Source organism: Mustelus asterias, chromosome 4, assembly GCF_964213995.1.
Source record: "Mustelus asterias chromosome 4, sMusAst1.hap1.1, whole genome shotgun sequence".
Lineage (NCBI taxonomy): Eukaryota > Metazoa > Chordata > Chondrichthyes > Carcharhiniformes > Triakidae > Mustelus > Mustelus asterias.
Window position 1 is genome coordinate 90,618,663 of NC_135804.1, and position 22,464 is coordinate 90,641,126.

Here is a 22,464-nt window from a genome sequence, read left to right on the forward strand (position 1 = left end):
CCTGTGGGATGTATGTGGTGAGGAAATCCAGTAGTGTTTCAGGAGATTTTAGTTGTAAGAAGTGCATTAGATTGCAGCTTCTGGAGGAGCGTGTAAAGGAGCTGGAGGGGGAGGTAGAGGAACTCCGCATAATTCGGGAGGCGGAGGTGGAAGTTGATAGGAGTTATAGAGAAATAGTAACTCCTAGAAATGAGGCTTGGGTCAATGCCAGGAGGAGGGGTAAGAAGCAATCGGGAAGACAATCCCCTGGGGCGGTTCCCCTCCATAATAGGTTTTCGGTGCTGGAGGCTACAGTTGAGGAGGAATCAACTGAGCATAGAGAGCAGATCTCTGGGGGTGAGCCGAGTGAGAAAGCTCAGGTGGTTAGGGGCTGTAAAAGACTGGGCCTTGTGATTGGGGACTCCACAATTAAGGGGACAGATAGGAGGGTCGGAACTAAAGGTAGGGACTCAGGGTTGGTGTGTTGCCTACCAGGGGCTGGGGTCCGGGATGTGTCTGACAGGGTATTCAGGATTCTTAGGGGGGAGGGAGATAAACCACAAGTTATTGTACATGTGGGGACACACGACATAGGGAGGATAGGGGAAGGGGATATTAGGCAGGGATTTATGGAGTTGGGGTGGAAACTAAAGGCCAAGACTGACAGAGTGGTTATCTCTGGACTCTTGCCTGTACCACGGGATAGTTTAGAGAGGAATAGGGAGAGGGAAGGTTTGAATTCATGGCTGAGGGGATGGTGCAGGAGGGAGGGGTTCAGGTACTTAAGCAATTGGGGCTCGTACTGGGGAAGGTGTGACCTCTATGAGAAGGATGGTCTACACCTTAATCAGAAGGGGACCAATATCCTGGGGGGTAAATTTGCTAAGGCCATGCAGGGAGGTTTAAACTGATTCAGGGGGGGGGAGGGATCCTGAGTAGTGGGGCTGAAAGTGAGGGATGCATGGATGGGGACTGCAATGCACGGCATTGCAGAGGTGGGGTGGAGCAGGGTTTGAAATGTGTATACTTCAATGCCAGGAGTATTCGCAATAAAGTGGGTGAACTTGCAGCGTGGATCAGTACCTGGGACTTCGATGTTGTGGCTATTTCAGAGACATGGATAGAGCAGGGGCAGGAATGGATGCTGCAGGTCCCGGGGTTCAAATGTTTTAGTCGAAGTAGGGAAGGAGGTAGAAGAGGGGGAGGGGTAGCATTATTGGTCAGAGATTGTATCACAGTGTCAGAGAGGAGGTTTGATGAGGACTTATCTGTTGAGGTAGTATGGGCGGAGATTAGAAATAGGAGAGGAGAGGTCACCCTGTTGGGAGTCTTTTATAGACCTCCTAAAAGTTCTAGAGAGGTTGAGGAAAGGATTGCGGAGTCAATCCTGCTTAGGAGTGAAAGTAATAGGGCAATTGTTATGGGGGATTTTAACTTGACTAATATTGACTGGAATTGTTATAGCTCTAGCTCGTTAGAGGGGTCAGTTTTTGTTCAAAGCGTGCAGGAAGGTTTTTTGACTCAGTATGTAGACAGGCCAACTAGAGGTGAGGCTATATTGGATCTGGTGCTGGGAAATGAGCCAGACCAGGTGCTAGACTTGGAAGTTGGTGTGCATTTTGGTGATAGTGACCACAATTCGGTTACGTTCACCTTAGTGATGGAAAGGGATAGGCATGAACCTCGGGCCAGTGGTTTTAGCTGGGGGAAGGGTAATTATGAGGCTATTAGGAGAGAATTAGGAAACATAGGTTGGACTAGGAGATTACAGGGACTGGGAACGTCCGACATGTGGAGTTTTTTCAAGGAGCAGCTACTGCGAGTCTGTGATAGGTATGTCCCTGTCAGGCAAGGAGGAATTGGTAGGGCTAGGGAACCGTGGTGCACCAAAAAAGTTTCTTTGTTGGTTAAAAAGAAAAAGGAGGCTTATGTTCGGATGAGACGTGAGCACTCGGGTAGTGCACTAGAAAGCTTTAGATTGGCTAAGAGGGAGTTGAAGAGCGAGCTTAGAAGGGCTAAAAGGGGACATGAGAAGACTTTGGCGGATAGGGTTAAAGAGAATCCTAAGGCGTTCTATAGGTATGTCAAGAACAGAAGGTTGGTTAGGGCAAGTTTAGGGCCAGTTATAGATGGCAGAGGGAAGTTATGTGTGGAACCGGAGGAGATTGGTGAAGCATTGAACCAATATTTCTCTTCGGTGTTCACGCAAGGGGACATGAATATAGCTGAGGAGGACACTGGGTTGCAGGGGAGTAGAATAGACAGTATTACAGTTGATAAGGAGGATGTGCAGGATATTCTGGAGGGTCTGAAAATAGATAAATCCCCTGGTCCGGATGGGATTTATCCAAGGATTCTCTGGGAGGCAAGAGAAGTGATTGCAGAGCCTCTGGCTCTGATCTTCAGGTCGTCGTTGGCCTCTGGTATAGTACCAGAAGATTGGAGGTTAGCGAATGTTGTCCCATTGTTTAAGAAGGGGAACAGAGACTTCCCCGGGAATTATAGACCGGTGAGTCTCACTTCTGTTGTCGGCAAGATGTTGGAAAAAATTATAAGGGATAGGATTTATAGTTATTTGGAGAGTAATGAATTGATAGGTGATAGTCAGCATGGTTTTGTGGCAGGTAGGTCGTGCCTTACTAACCTTATTGAGTTTTTTGAGAAAGTGACCAAGGAGGTGGATGGGGGCAAGGCAGTGGACGTGGTATATATGGATTTTAGTAAGGCGTTTGATAAGGTTCACCATGGTAGGCTTCTGCAGAAAATGCAGATGTATGGGATTGGGGGTGATCTAGGAAATTGGATCAGGAATTGGCTAGCGGATAGGAAACAGAGGGTGGTGGTTGATAGTAAATATTCATCATGGAGTGCGGTTACAAGTGGTGTACCTCAGGGATCTGTTTTGGGGCCACTGCTGTTTGTAATATTTATTAATGATCTGGATGAGGGTATAGTTGGGTGGATTAGCAAATTTGCTGATGACACCAAAGTCGGTGGTGTGGTAGACAGTGAGGAAGGGTGTCGTAGTTTGCAGGAAGACTTAGACAGGTTGCAAAGTTGGGCCGAGAGGTGGCGGATGGAGTTTAATGCGGAGAAGTGTGAGGTAATTCACTTTGGTAGGAATAACAGATGTGTTGAGTATAGGGCTAACGGGAGGACTTTGAATAGTGTGGAGGAGCAGAGGGATCTAGGTGTATGTGTGCATAGATCCCTGAAAGTTGGGAATCAAGTAGATAAGGTTGTTAAGAAGGCATATGGTGTCTTGGCGTTTATTGGTAGGGGGATTGAATTTAGGAGTCGTAGCGTTATGTTGCAACTGTACACAACTCTGGTGCGGCCGCACTTGGAGTACTGTGTGCAGTTCTGGTCCCCACATTACAGGAAGGATGTGGAGGCTTTGGAGAGGGTGCAGAGGAGGTTTACCAGGATGTTGCCTGGTATGGAGGGGAGATCCTATGAGGAGAGGCTGAGGGATTTGGGATTGTTTTCGCTGGAAAGGCGGCGGCTAAGAGGGGATCTTATTGAAACATATAAGATGATTAGAGGTTTAGATAGGGTGGATAGTGATAGCCTTTTTCCTCTGATGGAGAAATCCAGCACGAGGGGGCATGGCTTTAAATTGAGGGGGGGTAGTTATAGAACCGATGTCAGGGGTAGGTTCTTTACCCAGAGGGTGGTGAGGGATTGGAATGCCCTGCCAGCATCAGTAGTAAATGCGCCTAGTTTGGGGGCGTTTAAGAGATCCGTAGATAGGTTCATGGACGAAAAGAAATTGGTTTAGGTTGGAGGGTCACAGTTTTTTTTTTTTAACTGGTCGGTGCAACATCGTGGGCCGAAGGGCCTGTTCTGCGCTGTAATGTTCTATGTTCTATGTTCTATGAACCCTGACGTCTATGTGACATGTTGTAGACATGTTTCGCACCGGAGTGATTTTCTGTTGGTGCCACGGAGAATCGGATGTGGGTGGGTCGGGCTTTCATCTGCATCCCATTAGTGGGATAATGCAAATGAGATTCACAATGGCCTCTCACGTTTTTCTTGATCAACCATGGGAGGCACCAGCAGAAGATCATGCTGCAAATTGACACTGATGTCGAACTGATTTCTGACCCTCCCTCTGAATTCTTCTCCCCTTCACTCCCATCTGCCATTGAACACATTGGCAGGGCTTGGGAGAATTCCACCCACTGTCTTAGAACAGTCACTTCAGTGCACTGTGGATCAAGTTACGTCTGTCAGCCAGCCAAACCAGTGTTCCTGACACGTATTTACTTAGTCTTGCAAAAGCAGGTTCTTAACTGAAGAAGGTCCCCCTGAGACAATGCTACACTTCCTCAATATTGGCTACCCAATGTTGACTTAGTCTAGCTTATTATTGTATGGTAATCCAACTTGATGAAATCAGTCCTGAAAATAAATTGTAATATCTCCTTTATATATATATTTGCCACAGGTTCGCTGTAATATTTTGTACTGCAAAGATGTCAAAGATGCTGTATAACACTGCTGCTTTCAAAGGAATGGGAAGCCTGCCATCAGCTTTGTAGCCACCAGGGTGTATGGCTTTACAGCTGCCACTGTGTCTTTGCTTCTTTATAGGCACAGCAGTGCTTTTGAACATAATTTTACATGTTTTAGCTTGAATAAATGCAAGGCATGGCATGTGATTGAGCCAAGATTATAGGCTGGATGGGACGGCATGGTGGCACTGTGGTTAGCACTGCCATCGCACAGTGCCAGGGACCCAGGTCCAATTCCTGGCTTGGGTCACTGTCTGTGCGGAGTCTGCACATTCTCCCCGAGTCTGCGTGGGTTTCCTCCGAGTGCTCCGGTTTCCTCCCACAGTCCGAAAGATGTGCTGGTTCGGTGCATTGACCATACTAAATTCCCCCTCTGTGTACCCGAACAGGTGCCAGAGTGTGGCACTAGGGGATTTTCGCAATAACTTCAGTGCAGTGTGTATGTAAGTCTACATGTGACACTAATAAATCAATAAACTTAAACCAAGCACCTTATTTGATCCTGAACAAAACATCAAGACTATCTGCTTCCACCTCTGTAATGTTGCCATCTCCTCCCCTGCTGCCTTCAGAGAGGACAATTTCATGCATTTCTGGCTGTCCTGGCACCCACCATTTTCGTTAACTAATTGAGTTTTAATGGTTTTAATCCCATTAAATTTTACAGAATAAATCACAGAACTTGGCCTCTGTCTCTTTCTCGTCTGTTTTTGTTGTCTTCATGCTGCTGTCTCCTCTTTTTTTGCTCCCCTCTTTCCTCTCTCACTCTAAGGTTCTTTCTTTCTATTTCACTTTGTATTTGCTTCTGCTTCCCCTTCTGCATTCTTCCTCTTTGAGATGGGAAGAGGCCTTTTGACAACATAGGTAGCAACAGGAAAAGGAGCATGCTGCATCTTGGAGATGGAGCTTAAGAAAAATTGTGATGTGTGAAGTCAAAATATGGGCGCAACACGCAAAAGAAAAATTCTGTCCCTTTGACTCCAGTCTCACGCAATATCTAGGCCACATGGCTGCCAAAAAATTCCGATTGCGAGGTTGGAATGAAACGGAAACGGATACATTTTAAGATTTTTATCATTTGGAAAGAAATTTGGTACAGCTAGCAATTTTCTCTCCTTTAAGTCAAAGTGCTATATCTTCCCTCTCACAGGGAGATGCAGCGCGCAATCTGTAAAAAGCATTGCAGTTTCTATGGATACCAAGATGTTGTGACTGGATCCCTTGAGCTGGCCAGCGGAGTCATTTCCACAGAACAAAATGCTGGGGAAAAAAGAACTTTTATTTTTGTCAAACTGGCAGCCTAACCGAGTCACGCATTTACAGCAACTGCCTTTGTTCCAGGCTGAGCTGTGCTTCCCTACAACATTTCAGATCCCCTCATCTCTATTAATTAATACTATTGGATAAGAAAAGTTAAACAGTCCAAATCAGTGTTTTTTCCCCCCCAGCCCTGTGTAAACAGTGTGAATGGGAGATGGAAAAACTGGCTTCCCCACTCTAAAAGCAGTTGGTTGGTAACCGAAGAGGTTGCAATTAATTTGTTAAAGTCGACAATCAGACCAAGAGGACTGAACAGTATCTAGGGGGAAGAGGAAATACAGTTGCTAGGTGATCAGGTTTAATGAGAGTGCAATGATGAACTGCAATCACTGTAATTAAGATGATTCATGGCAAAAAATATAACCAATGTACAAAAATAATTTGTAAGTGATTTGGTTCATGAGAGGTCAAGGTGAAGTGCTAAGGCTGACAAGTCAGGTGCCGCCAAGGAAGTTCTGATTAGGTTGGTTCTAATCCTGGGTTTGAAGAGCCTGGAGATTGTGAGAATGAAAAAAAAATCAGATTGAAGAAAGGAGTTCAACAATTTTGAGCTCCGAATGTAGCATGAGTTCAAACAGGAAACAGTGCAATGAGATTTGATTTTAAATGAGAATGCAAGAGGGGGAAAAGTTGTGTCAGGCAATCTCAGGGTTCAGATGATAAAATTATAAACTATAAAAAGTGCTGCCCTCTCACCCTCAAATCACTTTTATACAGCAGATTCTTTTCGACATCTGCTCCCAGCAAGGAATCTCATCCCACTGAGAGCACCTTTCAGACATTCCTTTATGTTAAATGGTCACAAAATTGGAATTTTTCACATTGGGTGAGGCTAACTGCTGGGAGGCAAAGTTAAAACATGAAAGAGGCTCCTCTGAGAAAGAGTGAATGTATTTTATAGCACACACAGGTAATTTTATTTTGCTTCATTCAAGGTAATGATCATCACTGTTCCATCAAGAGGTATTTCCATTAAGTTGATGCCAATCACATCCTTATCAAGAATTAAATTTATGACCTGAACCACGACAAGATGATCAATTCATTCCACAATCGGTTACTGGTAAATTATACTTCAGTTGTATTATGTGCACTATGGTGCAGTTATTACCTAAGTCACACTTTAATTTTATTACATGACATTCTGACCAGTATTTTAGAAATCTAATTCTATGATGAGTTTCAGTTTTCAATGCAAAACAAACCAGTTTGGTTATATGCGCCGGAATTCTACCGCCTCACCCGCCATGGAATTGGAATGGGTGAGGGGTGGACAACGGAAATGTCCATTGACCTAAGGTCGGGATTTCTGGTCTCGATCAAGAGAGGCCATAAAATCCTGCCCATGATTTTAAATATTTTTTATTTATAACCAATTTTTAAATTGGTTAATACGTACTCCTGATTTGATTTATTATTGTCACTTGTATCAGTATATAGTGAAAAGTATTGTTTCTTGCACGCTGTACAGACAAAGCATACCGTTCATAGGCAAGGAAAGGAAAGAGTGCAGAATGTAGTGTTATTCCTAGCCATCAGTCCCTGCATTATGTTGAATCTGTGAAAATGTATTGATTTTCAGCTGAAATCTTTGTTAGATGAAAACTACTCTTTTGTCCCTGCCAAAGCAAGGCCCCCCCTTGTTAATTAGTAATCAAACAAGCATGAAAGAGGTATCGGTATGGTTCCACATGGACATACTGTTCTGTGAGCCCAGGATAATGTAGCACTTGGCGCTGAGCTGTTAAGGTCATACCATTATCAAGCTTGGCATTTCAGCTAACAATGTGACAGGTGCTGATGCCCCCATCGCACAGCGGGTGACAGGTCCTGAAATTTTTGAAATTTAATGTGTGAAGGCAGGCCTGAATCTGACAAAACACAGTTGTTCTTCAGTTTTACATTTCCTTGCACTGAATAATTTCCTCCATTTTGGAATGATACAAAATCCGAGTGTCAAACTGAGCTGGGAGACAGAATTTTATGGTGCTGGAGGTTGGTATTAAAAATGTGGGTTCTAAATCAAACAGGAATTGGAATATTTAAGTACAGAATGTCTATGTACATGCAAGGAAAGATGGATGCATTTACAGATACCATTTTTCCGAGGCAGGGGCCTCTGTTAGGCACAATGTAAGTTGGAGAATGAGATATTTCTGGTTGCTTTGCAAATCTGTGAAATGCAGTATTTAGAGAGGGGTGACAAATGGCTTGATGTTAATTTTGACAAGGAATGGGGTAAAAGTCCTTCAGAGTACAGTCAGAACACCTTGGCAGCATGGTTAAATAGATTGCCTGGTTTAAATTTCTGACCTGGTTTCGAAAGCAGCACCTTAGCCGTACAATTAATCTGTGTTGTACTAAAATATTCAGCTGATTGCTATTTTAACAGTGAACTTAACCCATTGTAATAGCGGACAAAGATACTTGGTATGAATGCATGAAGCACTTCAACCACACCACCACCTCCCCCCACCCCCAAACATTTTACTTCTCATCTCTCAAGTTTGTTAACTCTTAATGTGGGCACTAGCTGCATAAGTTTAGACAATGAACATGAGCGGGCATTCAACTAGAGAAAGGCATTGCAAACAAGTTTTATACCCAAGAGGGTATTCCAAGAGGGATCTCTGGGCAGAAAGAACTGTGTGGAGGCAACAGGAGCCTCGGCTGCTGGCTGGAGAGTAAGAGAGAGCCCTCTCTCGCCTCTCTTCCGGAAGACTCACTGTATCTTGTGCCACTCAGGCATTTGATGGGGCAGTAGCAGGCCTTCTCCTGAGATCAAGGACCTCAGAAACAGAGGTCACCCAACAAAAGCTGCCGGGCAATCAGAGGCTGAAAACTCTTCTGTGCTCAGCATGGCCACTGGGGAGGCTTGGCTGCTGCTAGTATGGCACCCACACAATGCCTGGGATCGAGGAGGGACATGGGCACAGGTGAGTGATAGTGGGAAGGGGGGTCACATGGGAGAGGTTGGCAGCAAGGCAGTGGGGTGGCTCTCAGTGCACCCCCCACCAACTCCTCACCCCATCCTCCCAATGATGAGTCCCTCAATCAGACACTGAATGCCTTTGAACGAGGAGTCCCGTCTAGGAGCCCACAAGCAAATATGCCACCATTTGCTTGTTGTGCTTCTGGCATGATGAGCCCCCTGTCCGCTGCTGGGGAAATACCAGCAGCAGCAGGATAAGGCCCTGCTGTGGGCATTAATAGCCCGCTTAAGGACCTCAATTGGCAGTGGGTGTGAAGGCTATCCATTAGTTTCCTGCCACAGAACTAATCAGATGGAGACAGTACGGTAGCAGAGTCCCTGCCTGCCACTCTACCACCTGATTAAATGCCACATTGCCACCAAACATGGCAGAGGAAAGGGCAGAAGATTCTGCCCAATGTATTTGATTAGGAGTAGAAATCCTGGCCACATTTGACATTCTTGATAGGCCTCCGAATCCCCGATTTGGGACGGTAATTTTTTGTCCCATTGGGGGTTAATTTACTCAACTTAAACCATAGGCGGGTCTTTCTTGTCCCCCCGCGGGCCCACCATTGGCCCACAGTGGGATCTTCTGGTGCCGCCACTGTCAATAGTATTCCCCATTGAATCCACCCCATGTCACTGGGAAATCCACAGCAAGAGGTGCACTGTTGGCAGGATCAACCTTATGGGAGGAATTTTCCCATCCCGCCCACCACGGGAATTGTAACGTACCGGGGATGACCATGCAAATGTCTGTTGACCTCTGGCAGGTATTTCTGGCCTTGTGATGAGCGCGGCTGGAAAATCCCGCCCAATATATTAAGCTTAAGATATCCCTGGTCTGCCCAGCATATTTCCATAATAGCAATGTATTTACCAACTGAGCCAACAATATGCTTGTAAATTACAATTACATTTGTTAATATCAATGACAGACTAATGTCAAACTCCAATAGCTTTTCCTCAACCATCATTTTCGTGACAGTCTTTCTAGTATCAGATGTAGCAATTAAAATCACATTTGAAAATTGCATTTCTATTTTAATATGACTGCTGCGCACAACCAGTAATTTTAGCAGACCTGATTTTATCTTTTCTGGAGCAGCTTTCAAAATTGGATTAAAAATTAAGAGTGTCACCACCTTCAAATTAATAGTCTCTAAATTTATGCTGAACCAAATTGACATTTACCTTTCGCTGAAGTCAATCAACACATGTCTGAGTTACCAACACTCTGCCCCAGAATTTTTAAAACACTAATGTTTGAACAGCCTGTGATTCTAACACACACGTTCATAGCGTAAACTCAATGGAATGATTCTTCTTGGTTCAGGCTCAGGTGTGCTGTCCAAATGCAAGTTTATTACTCAGACAGAAAAATCCAGTAACAGTTACACAGTAAACTCATACCACCAGGTTTCTTACACATTCAAAGTGATCAGGCTTGGTTTCGGAAGTTGTTTACCTTCTGACTGCCTGTGAGCTGTCCCCAGAAGGGCCATCACTCAGCAAAATGCTACTTATAAGTCCATAACCTTCTCCTTTGATGTTAAATTATGTCACCTGATTTTCAGAAATGTGTAAGAAAATGAGATTTCTCCATATAAACTTTTGGTTTCGGATAAAATCGCTGTTTCTGTGATACGAAGGAACAGGTAACGTCCTCATTTCCTGCCAACCCCCTGCACCCCCCCCCCCTCCCCACCCCCCCCCCCCCCTCCACTATCACAGCCAAATTGCAATGTTCACACCTATCCTAACGTCACAAGGTCTCAGGATGTGAATGACTTAAAATGGATGACAACTAAAAGTTGACGATGATTTGAACGGGAGGTATAACAACAGAGTTTAATAATCTGTCAGCGATTTGCCAAGGCTCCTTCTATAGCACCTTCCTAACCCATGACCTCAATCATCCAGAAGGACAATGGCAGCAGACTCATGAGAACAGCACAACCTGCAAGTTCCTCTCCAGGTGACACATATACCACCCTGACTTGGAATTATATATTGTTCCTTTATTATCGCCAGGTCAGAATTCTGGAACTCCCTTCCAAACATCTCTGTAGGTGTACAGTGATTCAAGAAGGAAGCTGACCACTACCTTCTCAAGGGCAATTAGGGATAGACGATAAATTTTAGCCTAGTTAGCAACACCCACTACCCATGAATGAATAAGAAATGGCATTTAAACACCATCAAACACTCAGCATCATGCTTAAAGGCATAGAAACATATAAAATAGAAGCAGGAGTAGGCCATTCGGCCCTTGGAGGCTGCTCCACCATTCATTTTGATCATGGCTGATCAGCAAATTCAATACCCTCACCCTGCCTTCCCCCCATCTCCCGTGATCCCTATAGAATCTACACTATCTTAATTTAAAAATCCATGCAAGTTGAATTCTGTTTGCCTAGTATGGATTATTGCTGCCCTCTTTGCGGGAATAATACATGTATCTGGAAAACCCCGATGTAGCTTGGCAATAGAAAAGGATTAAGGACCTATATGTACAGGGAGATACATCTGGCATTTAGATAGCTAACAAGAGCACCCTACCAAATAGATTGGAGTTGTTCAGATTCAGCTCAAAAAAGGTTGTCGAGAGACAGCTAGAACAAGCTGGAAAAATTCCAACCTCCAATGACATTTAACGGCCATCATAGTTGGTAAGTTCTTATAACTCCCTTGTCATGATACTTGTAAGAATACTTCGATCTGTTTGGCTCTGGTAATGGATTATCAAATCTGCCTTGGAGCATTGGCTCAGCTTTGAAAGGTCAACTGGTAATACAAATTGGTGTGATGTCCAGGGTGGGATTTTTCAATCTTGTCTATGGCCACCCCGCTGGAAGTGAGAATGGAGAAATTGACATTGCAGCCAAAGCTCCATTCAATTTCAGTGGCACCAGAGAATCTCAGCCACAAACAAGGGTGGAAATATTTGGCGCTAAAATCAAGTGCACCAGTTTGGATAATTTCAAAGCAATCATAAATAATCTAATTTTTCTCCATTTCAATATTTTGTGGTTTTGTGGACACTTTCCAATGTCCAAAATAAACTTGTGGCATGGACACTTCAAGAGAAGGATGGGCAGCAAAGGATTTCTCTGCTTGAAACTGCGGAAAGGCAGGTTTTCTTAGTTTAACAAACTGCAAACAAAAGGTCTTTTCTAAAGTGACCTTCGAAGATTTTGTTTCCCCCCAAAAGCAATCAAATTCTGATGTGGTCATAGTGTTCATTTTTAACACCTTTTTCATCTAAAAAAATGAAGTGTGGCATGAAACAAATGCTTATCACTAAAGTATGGCTGCACTAGACCAGGCAATAGATTTCTTCAAATCTGTCCAAATTAAAATAATATTCAAGAATAAGGTTACTCCTTCCATAATCATTGTTAAAAATGCAACCACATTTTCAAATGCCTGCCACCGAACCTCATGATTTTCTTTTTGGTTGCTGAATATGAATCACAAAATATTGGAGGGTGTAAAATGACTCCCATTGGTAATGTCTAATGGGAAAAGTTAGGGTAAGTAATTGATGGGTGAAATATCAGCCCTCTCTCCACTCTCCATTGTGCTTCAGAGGCAATCCCCACCTTAACAATCAGCTTATGTGAATAAGGCATTGTTTGAAGAGAAAGTGAAGAGCCTGTAAACTTCAAGCATCTCTCAATTGTGGAGCTCAATAAAATGGCAGAGGCTGACATTTGCAACCAATAGAATGTGTCAGCTCTCAGTCCAAGACTGAGCAATGAATGGCAGCTCCGATTAAGAGTTGGACACATCAAACAAATACTTGTTCAAGCAGAGTAAGGCGATAACAGGGCCTTTTCCGTGGATATCTCTCTCTATAAAAAGGATTCATTTTTCCCAGTAGGTGATAGCCTTACAGTTGTGCCTTTATCTACCAGAAGGTAGTTACACATTCAGTGGCATAGATAAAGATGTTTCCCTGGATGTTTTGATGTGATCATGCCTATTTTCCTATTTATTTTACTGTGTGAGGGAGTAGGCATCTGGTCATTGTCAGAGCAATGTGGGCTTATGATGTCTGCCATTATTGGACCACTAACATCTTCATAAATGCAGTTGGCAAACTTACCAACCCGTTCCATGGACGAGATGGAGGGTATTTTTCTGAGCCTCAGAATAGTATTATTGGGCTACTTTGGTGACAGCACACTTTCCACCCTATGCACCCTATACTTGCCTTGCTGGAGGGGGTGAGGGTGGGTGTTGCTCAAAATTGAGCAGCCTTAATCTGATGGCCTGCATGGGGATATTAGTTTGACACTAAGCAGCTTATAAGCTGGAAGCAACTGAGTCCAGGACTTCAGAATTGTGCTCATTCCTTTGTCACTGGGATGGGAAATATGCTCAGCAGACAACCTCCTTTTGTACAGTTTATTCGCCCACTCTCTTGGGGAATGGTGTGATGGAAATCTTGTCATATTGTCAGATCTCTTTACCCCATAGCATTATGTGAAATTGGGTCGATGTAAAGTCACAAACACTTGAACCTCAAAATCAATATCAAAAGCTGCATGTGAATTCTCTGTTAGTGTGGAACTAATGAATTCTTGATTCAAGACAAGACTGGTGATTGTGACAAAAGCCGATCATGCTTTTAATGTCTTAAAGGTTTCCACATCTGAATTAAGTTCTACTGGATTGTTTTCAATCCAATATAGTTTTATAATTAGATCTGATCATGTTTCTATAAAATATTCTTGTTATGTTTTTCAAATCTTCTTTCCTCCATGTGAGGGATTCCTGTGTTCTCTCCTCATCATCACTGACCCAAAGGATCAACAAGATCTTGAGATTTCCACTCTGTAAATGGACGATGCTCATTATTTCAATGTTCCCGTCTGGCCTCGAGGGAAATCATCTCAAATCCACTCACCACATCCCTGACAGGCTTGGCTGTGATTACAAGTTCAGTATGTGGCAACCTTATGCTATTCTGTGCTGGAGTCCATGAGTTGCCACTGTACAGTACCACCGACCATTAAATCCAATACATTTTGAATTGTACCATAGAAAGGAGCTACAAGTGGGCTACTTTAAGGTGAAGGACATGCTCGGCCAGATTTTCACGTCGACCTTTAAAAATGGTGAACGGACCTGAATCTGGAAGCCCCAAACACATTTCCAACAAATTTCATTCTTCACGATAGGGGAAAGGGGGTATGGCGTGATGCACACATGAGGAAAGTGTAAACTCTATTTGCTATTTGAACTCAGTGCCCAGATGGAACAGAATCCATTTTTCAAAAAGCAAAGTCTATAACCTGCAACATAGGAGTCACAAACTTGTGGAGAAGATGTAAATACTCTTGAAGAGTGCATAGGGTATGTAGAATTGTCAAACTATAAAGTTATTTAAATCTGCTATCCTTTAAAAATAAAAAAGCCTGAACGTTGAGAGTTGAATAAAGTTGTTCCATCTGTTATAATAATTGTCTGTTGATATTACCCCATGGGCTATCATTTTATTATTAATGGTTGACTGCTTTCCAGAACCTACAATTGTCCCAGGAGGGAAAGTGGTAAGTTTGCAGATTTATTGATAACTCAAAGAGGTTATTAAAGGCTTGGCTGTCTTTGATGTAGTGTTATGAATAAAAGTCTGTTTGTTTTGATAAGGAATTAAATACTTGAGTGACTTTTAAAATTTTGTATGTGCTTTCATAAATAGTGAAAGCTGTAATGGATATTAGAGCAATTTCAGTTCACCTCAACATGGATCCAGAGCCGACTGGTGGAGGATATTAGGTGAGTTGCCATGTTGGGTGTAAGGGGAAAAGATAGTAGATGGGTTGGGGGGGTATGGGTTGACATGCGTTGCTGTTACATTTGTATGGAGGATATGTGGAAACATGGGGGAAGGTAGGGAGAACAAATTGACATGGTTGGGAGTGGATGTGGGGGTAACAGGATGTGATGGGTGAGGTCTAGAGGGCCCAATATTTAAGAAAACAACTGGGACAAAGTTCCAGAAATTAGAATCATAGAATCTACAGTACAGAAGAAGGCCATTTGGCCCATCGAGCCTGCACTGACATTGCACCCAGGTCTTATCCACGTAACCCTACATATTTACCCTCCTAATCCCCCTGACACTGAGGGGAAATTCAGCATGGCCAATCAACCTAACCCACACATCTTTGGTATGTGGAAGAAAATTGGAGCACCTGGAGGAAACCCACGCAGACACGGGGAGAACATGCAAACACTTCACAGACAGTCACCCGAGGCCGGAATTGAACCTGGGTCCCTGGCATTATGAAGTAGCAGTGCTGACCATTGTGTCATTGTGCCATGGCAGAGCACCCCTTATACAGCCTGTCCTGATGCTCAGCAACCAATGTGGCCACCTCCATCTGCATCTTGGTGCGAAGGGTCTAACTTTATCTTGCACTTTGCCACCTCAGAGCGAACATCCACTGGTGTGGGGCTATTTCCTAAGGTGGGTGCGCCAAGGCAGGAAATTTCCCAATTTCCCAGGGAGAGAAAATCTGGCCTATTGAGTATGTTCTCCACTTCAAGGCTACAGGCTTTAATACAGTTACCACCCTCAAGTAAAAAAGTATATAATGTTGAATTCAGTAAAAAAAGCACACAGGTTATCTGCACAACTAGGCTAGATGGACGGCACGATGGCACAGTGGTTAGCATGGCTGCCTCACAGCTCTAGGGACATGGGTTCAATTCCTGGCTTGGGTCACTGTCTGTGTGGAGTTTGCACATTCTCCTCGTGTCTGTGTGGGTTTCCTCCGGGTGCTCCAGTTTCCTCCTACAGTCCAAAGATGTGCACATGAGGTTGATTGGCCATGCTAAATTAAACCTAGTGTCCTGGGATGCGTAGGTTAGAGGAATTAGCGGGGTAGATATGTGGGGTTACGGGGATAGGGCCTGGATGGGATTGTTGTCGGAGCAGACTCGATGGCCTCATTCTGCACTGTAGTATTCTATGATTCTATAATAACTGTGAGGATGACAAAAAAACTGGGCATCTACTGGGAAAAACATATTTCATTTTAACCTACACTAAAATAAAACCCCTGATAGATTAAAAATTACTTTCTTTGGTGTCATGTTGAACAGAGAAAAAGACAAAAATACAAGATTAAGTAAAAAAAAGTAATCCACCCAAAAGTAACAGAGGTGATATGACAATATTCCCATATGAACATCTACATGAATAAAGTGATGCTTGCGTAGTCATAGCCCTGAATTTTCATGGAAACGCAATATTAATTACCAAGAGGGCAGGTTGGATGTCTTTGTTTTAACTCTGTCATGGGATGTGTGCCTCACTGGCTGGACCAGCATTTGTTGCCCATCCCTAATTGCCCTGGAACCATTCGAGGGCATTTAAGAGCCAACCACATTGCTGTGGCTCTGGAGTCACATGTAGGCAAGACCAGGTTAGGATGGCAGATTTCCTTCCCTAAAGGGCATGAGTGAGCCAGGTGGGTTTTTACAACAACCAAAAATGGTTTCATGGTCAACATTAGACTTCTAATTCCAGATTTTATATTGAATTCAAATTTCACCATCCGCCGTGGTGGGATTCAAACCTAGGCCCCCAGAGAATTACCATGGGTCACTGGATTAGTAACTCAGTGACAGCACCACTGCACCATCACCTCCCCATGGCTCAATAGTGGCTGCGGGAATGGGTCAGAAAGAGAATTAGCTTAATTTAAACCAAACATAGCAAATATTACTGTTGCTACTGATGAAACAAGAGTAGTAGAGGGCTTTGCCTGAGGCAGGGCTCCTCCTTGCTTTGTGGATACACAGTCTTTCCTCAGGCAGTGAAAGAGAGGTAGGATATCCTTTTTCAAGGACACAGGGGCCCGATTTTACCATCAGGTTGCACCAGTTTTCGGTTGCAAAACTTGGTAAAATTGGACATGAGGCGAGTAGCGCGATCCACACCCCCCTCCGTGCCGGTTCCTCCTTTATCTAGGCCCGAAAATGGCCGCGATCGGGACCGTGCCCGAAACGGGCACGACGGCCATTTAAATGTATTTGCGTGCATTTAAATTGACTTAAATTGGGCTGCACACCCAACCTTACTGGCACTTCCCCCTTTACCACCGCGTTTGCCCATCCAGAATTGGCGCGAAACAGACATGCTCCACAAAAATCTGATTTGGGCGCTCCAGTTAGTGAGGAGGTAAGTGCCGAGTATCTGACAGCTTTCTGCTTGAGTTTGGTGAGGGGGAAGGGGAAGGAGGGTCTGTTGCCACTCTGCCTGAGATCAGTGGAGGGGAAGGGGGGAGGGGATAAGGGGGTCAGTAATGTTGTGGGGGTGGGGCAATGTCTGTGGGGGCCAGGGGTACTCATTATCTGGCCCGGAACCCATGTGGCAGGGGAGCTCCATTTCTTTTTCTGTTCATGCTCAGTCGGAGACGCCGGTTGGAGCTGCACGGTTTCAGGCACGTTAAAACCCACCCATGAGCTTCTGCAGCGTGATTTGGAATTGCTAATATTTATCCATATGCGGGCTCCTGAGAAAGGGACTAAAAGTTGGATTTGAAACATTCCCAGTTTCAAGTCCGTCCAGCACTTAGAATCAAAATGGCAAAATGGGGCCCAGGGACTTTGATGACTCCAGGCAGGCCATGTTATGAAGTGTGAGGTCTTCCAAGTTGAGGGTAAAACTTTCTGTGGCCAGCTGCTTGGAGAAACTGTGGGCCAAATCCTCCTCTCTGAAGTATAAGTTAATGTGGTGAGGCACTTAATTTTAGCAAGGTGGGCTTTCAGCAAGCATACATGATAACGTATGCAAAAGAACTTCCCGACATTGTTCATCGAGAAGCTCCACCCACTTTTAAAGCCTCAAGAATAGAATTCTGACAGCTCTACCTCTATCAAGAAACTGATTTCTGGACTCACACCAAATTAAGTCCCCTTCTCCCTCATAACTGACTACCCTGCTGTACCCACCTCCATCCACCTAATCTGCCTGAGACCCAGGTACAGCCTGTGTGCTCCCACCAAAATTGGAACCAATTACACTCTTTCTCTGGTTGGCCGCCCTGGTGAAATTCACCAGTGCTTGGAATCAGCATACCGATTATAAAAATGTTATGCAAATGAACTGGTATTTTCATCACCACTGGCCTCCATTCCTACCCATGTGAGGAACTAAAAATCCAGCCCAATATTTGTAACAGCATGCTGCAATTGATCTCAGTATCGCTTAACAAAAAAGTGAATAGTTTACAGATTTAATATCTTCAATTGTAACAGTGATTACTAGTCAGTGATTCATTTTTTAGATGTTTATCTTTGTTGTTATCCATAACTGACCAACTAATGTCATTCAGTCTATGTTCTTCAAGCAGAGTCTGTTTGTGGTAAAGGACATTTAGCCGAAGCTTTTCACCTTCTGTTCATCAGCACAATCGCAAGTCTATCTTCACTGGTCAATGCATGTGTTGAGAATTTTACAGTTCCATGCACTCTAAGATTGGCCTTACAACAACCTCACATAGGCAGTTGAAGCCATTTGCTCACCATGCAAGCTTGATGCTGAAATAGGGTGCATTTAATGACAACCTGTGGGATAATGGCTTCCTGGAACAGATAATTTGGCACTGTTTATCATGCAAACCCATGAACAGGCCCAAGGCTTTTGACCCTGAAAAGTGCCCTGTCTACTTCAGATTACCCTGGAAGGGCAAGGTATCTCAAAAATCTGAGCAACAGGTGATGCTACTCATTTCATGCTGCTACTATGCAGTAACAACACAAGTGGTAATCACCATTAACAGGATGCTGCCACCTAGCCAGAAAGAAGTTCTGCTTTTCACACAAATGAGGAATGTGGTATATACATTTTTGTGCCAGTGTGATGTTAGGTATGTAGGCTGCATGTCGCAAAGATTGGCTGACTGTATCAAACTACATGTCCCTTCTACTGTTCACAATGGGTAAGGTACAGACAATATCCATCCAGCCTGTGCTTGCAACACTCAGAATACAGTGTTCAACATGGGATGTGATTCCACAATTGGACATTTGCTAAATAGTCCTCTATGTGCTAAAAAGATTATGCTGACAACCAATTTAAGAGCATCAGTCAGATTTATATATGGAGCATTTGTATGTACTGGAAGCTACATATATTAATCTATAGAACCTGTTCTATGCAGAAAAAAAGACCATTGTGCCTGTTTCAGCTAAACAAAATCAGTGATTTTGCATTCGCTGGTTCATTCCTCAGAGCAATGACGTGACCAATCAGAGCCATGCTGTCTGTTTTAAATTTTCAAACAATGCTTGGCACTTAATGGTCAGTCACCATAACAATGCCTCCACCAATCAGAGTCTACTTGTCAATCAATCAGAACTCTCTTCTCATACAGTATAAAGTTGTATTTGACATTGATATTCTTGCGATTGTCCTGATGGGTGCATGATGAAAAGCTTCAACAAAATGTCTTTTTTCAGCAACACTCAAGTTCTGTACTACCAAACAACTTTTTTTTTAGATATGTTTGAGCTACTGGAATGGTGTCTGAACAAGAGTGTGAAGGCAGAAAATAAGAGGGAAAATGTACTCGCTGTGGAAGGAATGCTCTTGGTTAGTTTTTATGTCAGCAACAACCGTCAGTAGTGTCCATGGCCTTGACATATGCTGACATGCATATTAGAACGTTTTAGGCTTTCCTGTCCTGGGGGAACTGACTCTTGCTGCTTTGTGGCTTATAATCAAATTTTCTCTTCTTCAGTGCAGAGAGGCTAAAGCCAATTCTAGCAACTCACCACATCTCTAGCTGAGCTTAGCAAAGATCAAATATTTAATTTGCCAGTCTCCTGGTTGATATAGTTCAATAGAACACAATGAGATTACTTAACCCATTGGGTCATTGGAGAGCTCAGCAGCTAATTTGTGAGACACTAGCCTGATCTCACATCTCCTGCACATTGTGAGGCTAACTGTGACTTTGTGTGATGGTACCAAATGGGCAAAGTCAATGGATTTTTTTTAAAAAACAGGAGCAATGTGAAATAGTCTGGTGTTCCACCATCATCCATTTCCCACTATCATAAAATTAGTCAAAATCAGCCCGGTCAGGCAAAACCAAGTCTCATTTTCAAGTGAAGCAGGTTCATGGACATGGATAAATGGACCAAGATACAGAGACGTAATTCAATTCCTAACTAAACGTATTCATTCTGCCCATATCATTATATTTCCATTATAAATTTGAATATTCGTATTATCATAGAAACTGCATGTGTCACCATGTCAAGTGTGATCTGACTTTTGGCTGTTAAGGTGTTGCAACACCTCTACTGTTGAGAGGGTGTAATTGCAACTCAACACATTTACACAAGGTGACTTATTTTTATTGCGTGCGAACATACAAATTTACAGGCAAAATTGCCAGGAAATGTGAAAATGTAAGATTTTTAGTATAAATGTGCCATTGATCTTTGGGAAATTTTTATGTATTTTAGGAATAATATAGCACATTAGCATAAAACTAGGTAGAGATGTTCAATTACAAAGGCGATAGAATTATAATGGAGATATTTAAGAAACAGACTCCTTCAATGATGAACACAGCAGAACAAACACGGAAACAAGCAGCATTCTTTGTAAAATACTCCAAATGATAAATAACAGCTGTTGCCTACTGTTAAGCCCCATGACCGATGCTAGAATACTAGACAAAGAAAATCAATCCAAAACCAGGAAGCCAAACTCCCATGAAACTGATTAAATCAGCAAATTGAATACCTTGGTTGAACAATGTGGAGCATGCTGTATAATACATTTTAAATAAACAGCGAGCAAATAATTGGAAAGGAGTAATTTAAGCATTTGAATCAAATGTCATGAGGTTAAAACTTAACTAATCAATGGTAGATTTTTTTAGAGGAGGTCCCACTGGTAAAATTAAACTAAAATCCAAACAGACCAAATTACCAAAAGCCAGATGGAAAGCACAGAACAGCAGAATTCAAACGAATAGAGGCCAGCTTCCTCGCGTGTGCTCGTAAAGGGAGAATTTGGGAAAAAGTCAGAATCCAGAGAAGTGAGTCTGCAAGAACTTTCAAATAAGGCTAATAAATGCTGCAAAATGCAAGACAAAATAAGGTCAGTGGAACAAACTGGTTGGCTCAAGATTAGCACCACTGGTGGCAGGGACATCAGGAACAGGTCAAGACGAATCACGTAGTCAGCACTTCTGGTTAAATCTATTGCCTCAGCTTTGTTTTTTTGACTCGTGCTGAGCATTGAGGATGCGAATGTTAATGGAGACTCCACCTCCATTTGATTGGTTAATTGCCCATCGCTAGAGAACTGGATGTGACAGGGAAACAGGCCTTTTGGTCTGATCTGTCGGTTGTGGGATTGCTTAGGCCTATTTAAAGCATGTTGCCCTTGTTGTTTGACATTCATGTCATCCTGTGTTGTTGCCTCATCAGCTAATCAATGGTGGTACAGCAGTTTCCACTGTTATGTTAACTGATTATCAGTTGTTCTACAACCTTTTGGATGAAACAGTGATTTCAACAATTTCATATTGTAAAGCCTATATCAGTTTTGTTGCCTTTTTATTTGCTGGTTCTGTTTTCTTTTTTAAACTTTTGGATAGCAATTGTTAATTGTACTGCCATTCGTACCTCCTCTAGATACATCTTTCTTTGTTTACTGGTCCCAAATCCACTCACTCGGCCCTTCCACCATGAACATTTAATCTCTCCAGCCTTCTACTCAGCTATGATCTTCCCTTTTTGTTCCTTTCCCCTCCCTCCTCTGCTTTAACATGCTCAGAACAATTACATTTTTAACTTCTCCCAGTTCTGATGAAAGGGCATCAATCTGAAATGTGACTCTGTTTCTCTGCCACAACTATTTGGGCAGAACTTTCAAAGACTGATGGGAATGGGAACTGAGGAGGGTGGGCACATAATTTTGCACTGCCAGCTGGCATGTTGGTTTGCCAGCGTTACATTGCCTCAGAGCCTTTTTTCCGGAAAGGCTGAGCTATCAGTGGAGCAGCTACCGACTCACAAGTGGCAGGTAGCCAAATAAGGTAATTAAGCAGTCATTAAGGCCCTCTTCCAAATGTTCCAATTGGCAAGCTGGCCCCTCACAGCAGCCAAAACACGGCTAGTTAAACAAGACAGCCTCCTGTTGAGGGGAGAGCCCTGTTGGGGCTCATCCCTCACCCTTCATGGCCTTTGGATCACAGTTGCAGCTGCTGGCCATCCATTGTATAGGTTGCTTCTCCATGATAACAGCCAGGTAGCTGTGAGCTTTTTAAAATCTAATTATTTTTCTTCCTCTTCAGATGGCACTCCCATCTTAAGGCCCCCCTCTCTCCATGCAGGCATTGCCAGTTTCCACCATGATAAGTAGGGTTGCAATGGACAAAGCAGGAGAGACTCCAGTTAGCCCTCTACCGTGGGGGCTGACTTACCATTGGATGGTGAGCATGCCTTCTGACCACTGTAATTGGTCAAACCAGCCAAAATTAATCACAGTGGGGGTCAGGACCAGCATTTGACATCAACCTCCCGATTTGAAATGGAGAATTCTTTCCTAGAGCTCAGATTTCCAGTATCCACAGTATTCTGGTTTAGAATCTGCTGATCTTATTTTTCTGTTGTTATATATCAATA

The 22,464-nt window shown here is 43.4% G+C and overlaps 1 protein-coding gene across 4 annotated transcripts in view; it reads right to left on the minus strand.

Moving 5' to 3' along the window:
- tenm1 (teneurin transmembrane protein 1) overlaps positions 1-22,464 on the minus strand; it is a 770,685-nt gene that overhangs the window by 509,089 nt on the left and 239,132 nt on the right. For 3 of the 4 annotated variants that reach the window (XM_078211358.1, XM_078211357.1, XM_078211355.1), the window contains exon 3: positions 17,649-17,657. The exons of the other annotated variant lie outside the window; for it this stretch is intronic. In XM_078211358.1, the coding sequence (XP_078067484.1) occupies positions 17,649-17,657 (9 nt within the window). The remainder of the gene's footprint in view (positions 1-17,648; positions 17,658-22,464) is intronic. 4 annotated transcript variants of the gene reach the window in all.